Source organism: Condylura cristata, unplaced genomic scaffold (assembly GCF_000260355.1).
Source record: "Condylura cristata isolate star-nosed mole 26May11 unplaced genomic scaffold, ConCri1.0 scaffold00002, whole genome shotgun sequence".
Lineage (NCBI taxonomy): Eukaryota > Metazoa > Chordata > Mammalia > Eulipotyphla > Talpidae > Condylura > Condylura cristata.
Window position 1 is genome coordinate 43,180,292 of NW_004567103.1, and position 10,101 is coordinate 43,190,392.

Sequence of the window (10,101 nt, forward strand, 5' to 3'; positions counted from 1 at the left end):
TTCATACAGAACTGGGGTACAGGCCAGAGTTATGGATGGTGAGAGGATTCACCAGAGACAGAGCGGGGGCAGAACAGGCAGATCTATGAAGTACACTGCTAAGGGGAGCAGCGGGCGGGCCAGGAGAGGTCTGCCATGCCATGTGGTCACCTCCGGGGCAGGTGGGGATCGAACTCATGGGGAAGTGGCCTTAGTCTCTTAGTGCTGTGCTTTAACCCGCTGCGCCACCAGGGAGGGCCTTTTTTTTTTAAGTTGGTATTTTGCTGCTTAAAATGGGTCCCAAGTACAGTGCTAAAGTGCTATCTACCTAGTGTTCTTAGGCACAAGACAGCTGAGATATGTGCTATGGAGAAAATACATGTTAGATAAGCTTCATTGAGGCATGCGTTATGGTGTGGTGAGTTACAAGGAATGAGTCAACAATATAAGCAAAATAAGATGTCTCTAAAGAAAAGCATACATGAGACAGTTTCAACTGATGAGATGTTGTGAACAGAGGCATGCAGGAACCCGACCTTGTGTTTCCCCAGGAGTGGTGGTTCAGCATTCCCTAATTCAGTGCTCCAGGTGAATATAAAATATAGCTATCATCAATAATGAGAGTTGACTCTGTTGGCTGCCGTGTTTCATTCATTATTCATAGAATTGTAAAAATGTGTTCCTTAAGAAAACATATTTGAACATTTCCACTGGGAGCCCAACAATTTCTACATGACTTAGAATTTCCCTTTTGTATTCTTATACTTACTTTTGGTAGTCTTGCTGAAGCCCTCTGACTGAACGCATTTTGTGTGGTCCATGTTGCAATTGAAGTGTGAGGTTACATTTTATTTTTATACCCATTTTTTTTTTTTTTGGTCTATTTGTCAAAGGCCTAAGTGGTTATATACAATTTTATTTTTCAGTTAGTGTTGGTTTACAATGCTATATATGTTGTGTGTTCTATGTTATCTTACCACAACTGCAGTGAGGTTGCATTTTTAAGGCTGAGCTTTGGGTGCTAAATGTTTTGAGTTTTTCATCATTGTTAGTGGAGCTGTTAAATTCAGCATTCTGTATAAACTTTGCACCTGCGCTTTAACTGATGAGTAGCCAGACCCCACTGGCCTCTCTCCTTTCCTAGATTCCTTCATGCTCATGTTTATGTATTTCATTTCTTTTCACTGCCTCTTCACATTATCTCCTGCATCTTCACTGAAGTGGAGGAGGAAAATGGGCTTGAAGGGCAAGTGTTCACCTCGTGTTCCTTGTGGCTCCCTCTTACACTGACCTGTTTCTCATTTCCTGCTTTTGATTGTCTGGGATGTATGTAAACTAAGATCTGCATCTTACTGCTCTTCTCTCCTAATGTCACGGTGGAATGCCCTATTGCAATGGTTAAAAAGTACAGACATGCATTTCCTAGGATTAAATTTTTCTGGTCAGAGCAACTGAAAATTCCCATGATAACAGGGATATTTCAGTGAAATAATCATAGCGTAAAGCCCGATGAAACAAACATTATTCCCTCACTGGTTGTAATACTTGAGTACCAGGAGTAAAAGTTACCTGGATGTTAGCGTAAATAAATAACTTTCTTTGAGCATCTGTGTAAAACTGCATTCCAAGAAAGTAAATATTAATAAAAACTTTTTGAATGCTCTTTTGTGCCTAGTATAACACCTAGTACATAGAGACCTCAGCAAAATGTATTCAATGAATGAATGATTAAAATCTCTCATTTAAAATATAGTCATTCTAATATGATGCTTATTCTTTCAGATACAGATGAATATAGACCTCCTGTTTGGAAATCTTACTGTAAGTATACAAAAATTTTAAATTGCATGGGACATTGTGTTTTCTGAGTCATACAAAAATATTAGGGTCATTAGCTAATAAAGATTGATGAGATTTTATACTTTTGAAAAATTAATCCACAACTGGCTTTGTACAAAATTCCAAAGAAAAAGCAAATATGGAGAAACAAGAGAGTTTCTAGAAAACCTCCGTGTGGTTTGTGTTTCTAGGATGGCTTGCATCTCTTGGTACGGACTGGAGTTCCATGTGGTAGAACTTGAGACCACTTGTTTATAAACCTAGAGCAAGAAGCAGCAAACTTAGAATTCAAGCAACCTAATTATTCTCAGATGCTGATTGTTTCTATGAAAACAGAATATATTAGATGATTGTCAAGATGTTGATAGAATGAATGGATAAAAAAGATGCAAAAAGCGAAGTAATCTATGTTAGGAATTGCTTTGCCACATATAAAAGGGAGACATTTGAATTGTTTTGCTCTTTAAATTTTTCATTAGTATAAATGTATTTTCAAGGCTATCTAAGTTCTTAATCTTCACCTCCCCTCCCCTTCCTAGAGAATACTAATATCACTAAATAAAAGATAGTCGGGATTATTTAAAAGGGGAAATAGACTTAAGATAATGAGTAGTTTTTAAAATTCTGTGAATGACCTATTGCAGAGACTAGTATTGTAAGTTTTTGTTAGTTGTGTAGTTGTGTGAGAATTGACTAGGCAGCCTGAAAATCTGTATGTAAGATACAGATTATTAACAACTTTGTAAAGGTTATTTTCAAAATCTTGATATTTGTAGGTTGATGAAATTGCTGACTTAAAGGATCAGAAGTTCAGGTGGATATTTGGTTTATGTTCCAGAACATCAGATAATTTTATTTTAATAGGTTGCCACTTTGGTTAATTACGGTAGGCAAACTAAGAACAGTTATTATAAACGCTACCATGGATGCTTCCCCTTTCACGCTCTGTGGCCATTTTGTTTCTGGGCAGTGTAGTTCGATGAACATACACAATGTTCTTGACCTCCTAAAGATTTTGTCTCATAATATCATTGGTTGGAAGCCTACTAAACATTCTCAGCATTTTTCTGATTTTCACTTTATTCTTGTTCTCTTTGCTTTGATTTATGCTTTGCACAACTTTTTTTTTTTTAAGATTTATTTATTTGTTCATACAGAACTGGGGTACAGGCCAGAGGCTGAGGGGCGGCGAGAGGCTTCACCAGAGACAGAGTGGGGAGCAGAACAGGGAGATCCACTGAAATCAGAGGATCTCAGGGGACAGTGGGCGAGATAGGAGAGGTCTTCTGTGCCCTGTGGGTCACTTCCCTGGCTGGGGATTGAACTCCTGCTGTAGTGGTTGTGGATAACTTCATAGTGCTGTACTTTAACCCCCCTGCACCACCAGGGAGGACCCTCACAATGTGATCCTATAAATAAACTTATTTTAACAATGTCTTTGTTGTGCTTTTCAATTTTGGTTTGAGCTGCTAAAATTTTTATTTGAAAACCTTGCGCATACAAACCAATAAAGATATATAATTAGCAAGAAGTCTTAAATTGAGGATTCTTTTTAAACAAATACAGTTGTACTGTTTTTGACACCTATTGCTTGAATTAGAACAGGAATCTTTCATGTCATAAGTGAAGAACTGTGGGAAAGAAGAGCTTGGACCCCTTCAGGGACAAACTCTCTCCTATTAAAACTCTCACAATCAAGTATGGGTATTACAACAATTTTAATGTATTCCCTCTTGGTGATTTTTGCAGCCAAAAAGAAATACAATGGAATACATTTCTATCGGAATATTAAACATTTCTAAATGAGGGCGTATTCTGTTTATTTTTTAATTTTAAACAGTAAAGTTGTGTGCTTTGAAAGTATAGCATTGCCCTGGTGTTATGTTTTGGTGATGAACTCAAGATGCATCCTGAGAACAAATTCTACTAATAGAATTGCATCTATTTTAATATTAGTCACTTACATGTAATAATAACCAGTCTTTACTGAGGGACTAGTTTGTCTTACATATATACTAAGTATGTAATCTTTTTACATACTAAATTGATACCACTGTTTTATAAACGAGCAAACTGAGGCACAGTATGCAGTCAGACCCTAGGTGAACTGGTTTTAAGAGTTAAGATCTTTTTTTATTTAAAGATTTATTTATGCATACAGAACTGGGGTACAGGTCAGAGGTTTGGGATTGGGGGTGAGAGGATTCACCAGAGACAGAGCAGGGAGCCGAACAGGCAGATCGACTGAAATACACTGCTGAGGGGAGCAGTGGGCAGGTCATGAGGGGTCTGCCACGCCATGTGGGTCACCTCCTCGGCTGGGGATTGAACTTGTGCTGCAGTGGTTGCAGTAGCTTCGTAGTGCAGTGCTTTAACCCATTGTTCCACCAGGGAGGGCCCAATTTCACGTATTCTTTAGTTCAAACTAATAAACTTAAAATGGAACCAGAAGGTCATGGTGTCATTGTAAATTTCACTGATTCATTTTCAGGTGATTTAAAAATTAACCTCTTTGGCAAGTTATTTCAGTATCTGGAATTTTTTATTTTACTTCATTTGCCATAGTTGAATAGATAGTGGCAACTTTGGTTCAGAAATTTTGTTTTTAGCAGAAATTATGTTTGAACAGAGATGTTTACAGTAGAAATAGTGGAGAAAGTGCATTTGATACTTCTAGCCTATAAATCCTAATTTTTGCTTGACATTTTAATGTACTTTAAAACTATGTAACCACTATTGGTTTATATTGGAGACATGCTTTACGTAATATATCCACAAATAATTGGGGAAAGTAAATAACCGAACTACGGAGAACAGGGCCACACGTCTAGTACTTACTGGTTATAAGGTAAAGACATTTGTGAGGATTGTGATTTTTTTTTTCCATATGTGCTTGTGCCTGGATTTCCACTAAGTTTACTTTCTTTGGTTTATTTGGTTTGTTCATAATAATTTTAACTTCATAGCAAACAGTACTGCAATACAGTTTTCTTGTGAACATAAAAAAAGTATCCAATTTGTGATTCCTTTTATATTAGAAGCTCCACATAAATGAAACTGACATGTACTTTTTACCTTCTTGCAGTATATCAGCTGCAACAGGAAGCCCCTCATCCTCGAAGAATCACCTGTACTAACGAGGTGGGTGTAGTGAAGAGGCTACAGTGGATTGTCTCTCTTTGATCTGTTTCCCAAACTTTGACTGTCTTCAGCCAATGGCTTGATTATTTGTGGGATTAACCACTTATGCTAGTTGACATCATAGAATTGTTACCTCACTGCATTTTTCTTAACATTCTTTCACTTGAAATAGCTGACACCTTTTAATGGGTTGCTTGGAACACAGTATAGAATCAGACAGTATAGTTTTAAATTATGTTAGTATTCTTTTCAGTTAATTCATGCATAGTCCATTTTCCATCTTTTGTACTTTACTTTGTTAAAAAAAAGCTTGAAGTCTTCATGGTGGCATGATTGAAGTAATTTTTCCATAAAAAAGTTTTAATCATGAGTTTAAAAATGATCAGAAAACGTGAAGAGTTCAAATAAAAAGATATAACATGATAATATATAAAAAGATGTTCAACTTCATTAATAAGAGAAATACAAATTAAACTCCCAGAGAAACCATTTTTACCTTTCAGGTTGGTAAAAATTCAGAGGCTTAGAATATAACTAGTTAGCAAAGGCTGCTTGGAAATAAACACTCTCATATTGCTGGTAGCAATGTGTTGTTTTCCAGTGTCATGAGAAAGCTCTTCCAGCATTTGGACTTACTAGTCCAAGTCAGAGGAATGTGCAGTGTCTTATGGGTGTGCCAGTAGAAATATGGAATCGTATATGCTCGACTTTTTTCATTGTAGGGTTATATGTAAACTATTGGAAAAAAACCTAAATGTCTGTTGATAGGAGGCTAATTGAATAAAGATTATACTAAACAGAATAAATGTTTCTGTGAGCTAATGTGGACTGAGAGCAATTATGTTCCATTTTCAGTATTGAGGAAGAGAAAATAAGAAAAAAAGCATTGTACAAAGAGACTTCTCTGAGGATAGGTTTTCACAGGGTTGTGACTTTTGAAAAATGAAAATGTTTCATGCGTTCAAATAACAAAATGGGAAAAAGCAAACCTTCAAGCCGAATACAAATAGAACTAAGTAAACGTAACAAATTCATAATGTAATTACCAAAGATTGATGTATGTGTATTAATCTGGCTGCTCCAACTTGAACAAAACCCTACGAAAAGATCTTTAGTGATGTTTAGTAGATTCATTATAGGTAGTAGTAGTTGTGGAGAAATTCTGAAATTACTTTGTGTGCCATGGGATTGAGCAAATGAGTTAACTGAGATTTGGGGTACCAGAGTTATTAGGAAATATTGAATGAGGAAAAATAATAAATATATTGTGGTATTGAGTTTTGATTGGATATTAACATGAACTTATAGATTTAAAAGAAGTACATTTTTTATAAAAGAGTTATTATGCTTACAGAACTGGGGTACAGGTCAGAGGGACAGCGGGTGAGAGGACTCACCAGAGACAGAGTGGGGAGCAGAACAGGCAAATGTATTGAAACACACTGCTGAGGGGAGCAGTGGGCAGATCAGGAGAGGTCTGCCACACCATGTGGGTCAGCTCCCTGGCCAGGGATTGAACTTGTGCTGCAGTGGCTTTGGAGAGCTTCATAATGTGGTGCTTTAACCTGTTGCACCACCAGGGAGAGCCTAGAATTACAGTCTTTAATTTCAGCTAATGGAAAGGACTCAGAAGTAATGCTGCCAGAGCAAGAATGAACACAGTCAGTGCCCAAATAGGAGACTGCTACATGGTCTCATAAAGTTATGCACTGAGACATAACACAACATCATCTGGATAATATTTCTGCCAAAAATGTTTAATTCTGTTTATGAGGTTTTACTCAGACAGTCAGAATGTGTACTATCTGTAAGACCATTATCCTGGGCTTCTATTTAGTGTCCTTTGTGTTCAGGAAGTAAGTGGTGAGTGAGATCATTCTAAAGTTGAGACCAGAGGGGACTTACCAGCCAGATATAGCTCCCACCCTTGCTGGGCCCTAGCGTGTCTGTCTGCCTGCTCATCCATCCTCTCATAGTTTCTTAAGTGCCTCACATTTGGGGAGCAGTTGGAGAAATTTGAATATAGACTTTATACTACAAAACATGGAATCAGAATACCTTTGTTAGATGATAAACTATTAAAAAGAAGGAATTGCTTCTACTTTGTTTTAAAAAAATGCTGAAATGGATTTTGGTATTGTGACATCTCTTTTTAAACAGATTGAATAACTCTGAAAGTATATAATTAACAGCAAAGAGTACCAATTTCCAAAAATAGGGCTTTGATGAGATTATCTTTTTAAAATGCTGTTGCAGTTTAAAGACAGATAGATGGAGGTCCAGTCTGCACATATTTTGGATGTGATGATGATTGCACTTCTTTGTTATGTGCCATAATCAAGGAGTATAAAATAATTTTACATGTAGTGGGACATTTTAAAGTTCTTCAATAGAATGTTCCATTTCTTTTTTGAACTTTTTTTTTTTTAAAGATTTATTTATGGGTACAGAGCTGGGGCGCAGGCCAGAGGTGCAGGGGCGGTGAGAGGATTCACCAGAGAGGGGAGCAGAACAGGCAGATCGAGAAAGTACACTGCTGAGGGGAGCAGTGGGGGGTCAGGAGAGGTCTGCCACGCAGCCATGTGAGTCACCTGGGAGGGAGGGTGGGGATGGAACTCATGCTGAAGTGGCTGTGGTTTGCTTGCAGTGCTGAGCTTTAGCGCTCTGGTCCACCAGGGAGGGCCTGTAACTTTTTTTTCCCCCACTGAGACATACTTAGTGTCAATTTATTTCTTTTTTTCATTTATAATCAATCAAAAGAAAAATATCTTTGAAAATTGTTTGAAAGTTATCCCTTGATTTGTGTCCTTAAAATTGGTTACAATGGGGCTCTCCCTGGTGGCACAATGGGTTAAAGCACTGCATTATCTGCACTATGAAGGTCTCTGAAGCCATTGCAACATGAGTTCAACCTCCCCCCGCCCCCCAGGGAGCTGACCCACATGGCCAGGCAGACCTCTCCTGACCCGTCCACTGCTCCCCTCCGCAGCAGTGTACTTCGTCCATCTGTCTGTTCTGCTCCCCACTCTGTCTCTGGTGAATCTTCTCACCCACCACTCCTCTGGCCTGTACCCCAGTTCTATATGAATAAATAAATCTTTAAAAAAAATGTTTAATTAAAAAAATTGGTTACAATGAGTTTTTTAAAGTTTTTTTTTAATTATAGTTTATTTTTACATCATTTTGTGCCTTTTTCCATCTCAGTTGTAATCCCTGTGGACTTCCCATCACCAGTTCACCCTAAGCCTGTAACTTGTAGCTGAAACGAGATGTTGGCAGTAGATCTGTGAAAAGGCCTAAAATATTAGGGCCATAATTATCTTTATTGAGAAATATCTGATGTTTCCTTTTTCAAAGAATTTGAGATGAGACAAATGAAGATGTGACAAAGGGGATATAAAAAAAAAAAGTTGAGGGGCCCTCCCTGATGGCGCAGCGGCTTAAAGCACAGCACTGAGAAGCTAACGCCATTTCCGTATGAGTTCGATTCCCGCCTGCCCCGAGGAGACCACATGGCGAGGCAGACCTCTCCTGACCCGCCCGCTGCTCCCCTCAGCAGTGTACTTCGTCGATCTGCCTGTTCTGCTCCCCACTCTGTCACTGGTGAAGCCTCTCACAGCCTCTGATCTGTATGTACAAATAAATAAATCTTAAAAAAAAAAAAAGTTGAGGAAAATTTTAAAAAAGAAGCAACAGCTAGGCAGTGGATTGCAGGCCAGTGGAGGTCAATTGTGTGAAAAGAGGATCACAGTGATAAAATATATAACTCTTAAGGAGAAAGAAGGATTCAGTTTCTACTTGGGCTCAGTTCTTTTCAAGAACTATGTGAGTGGCTATATTTTGGGACTTCATTTATAACTTGTATAGAAATAGCGACTAATAATTTCATAGCCCTTGCAAAAGTGAGTTTATGGTGGTTTCTTAAAGCAGTGGCATAACTAAGGGACAACAAATCAGCAAGGCTTATTTTTAAAGGGCTTAAGCAGGTATATCACCTTCTAGTGATCCATTTTGTTGCAAAGATAACAGTACTGCGAAGACTAATAGCTCTCAGCATCTCTGAAAATAATTCCTCTTGATTTAGTTTGGTGATGTGATTTAAATACTGCTGTTCCCTGAGAAACATCAATATCATATTTTTATGTCACTGGTCAGAGTCATCAGAAAAGCATTAGGATGGTTGAGACTTACTTGCCTAAATTGAGGAAGCCTTGAGCCATTGTTTTCACTCTGTTGAATTATCTGTCATACTCTAAATGGCAAATCGATGAGCAAAAAGTGTTGCTTGGTATGCAAAAGAATTTAGGGTGGACTGACTCTCTTACACATTTTAACCTTCCTCACAGCATTCAAATAAGGTAATCAACTAGTTTAATAAAGTTTAAATGTGTGTGAATAAAGTCAATGCATATATTCATTAGCAGTTGATAATTTGTTTCAATATTTGACTAATATCTGTAGTGTTCAGCATCTTTGTTTTCACCAGATGCTAATTAAAGGGCATTTAATCCTCACCATTGTATTTAAAAAAATGCTGTGCAAACATCAGTTGACAGCACTGTATATACTATAGGGGAACAGGTAGGCACACACCTACTGAGAGGTGCATTAGCATAGCACACCTACCACCACAGCACCCAGAAGTGTTTGGTTTGGAATAACTGGTTTCTTAGGAGTGAGAAATATGAAAGAGAAACCAGTTGATGTTCAGCCTCCAGTCTTTCAGGGATTGGTTTTGGAACCTTAAGCACTAATAGCCACTACCTTTTATGGGAGGTAAAGCATCAGAATTTAATTACTGCTGAAAGGTAGAAAAGAAAGGAGAAAAGTTACACAATAGATAAGTTGATGGGTCTTTTAAATAAAAATGACTGCTTATTCATAGAAATAGGTGCTAATTATACAAGTGGTATACAAGTGGATTTAGGGACTTTGCACTTTTTTAAAAATATAATAGTTTATTTTTACATCATTTTGTACTTTTTTTTTCTTTTTTCATCTCACTTGTAATCCCCGTGGGTTTCCCATCACCAAGTGGGACTTTGCACTTTTTTTTTTATTACAAAAGTTTATTTTTACATCATTTTGTACATTTTTTTTCCATCTCAATTGTAATCCCTGCGGGTTTCCCATCACCAAGTC

At 37.6% G+C, this 10,101-nt stretch overlaps 1 protein-coding gene across 1 annotated transcript in view; it reads left to right on the forward strand.

Moving 5' to 3' along the window:
- Positions 1-10,101, forward strand: part of CHN1 (chimerin 1) — a 154,011-nt gene that overhangs the window by 39,294 nt on the left and 104,616 nt on the right. The window contains exons 2-3 of the mRNA XM_004674510.2: positions 1,762-1,800; positions 4,904-4,959. Coding sequence (XP_004674567.2) covers positions 1,762-1,800; positions 4,904-4,959 — 95 coding nt within the window. The remainder of the gene's footprint in view (positions 1-1,761; positions 1,801-4,903; positions 4,960-10,101) is intronic.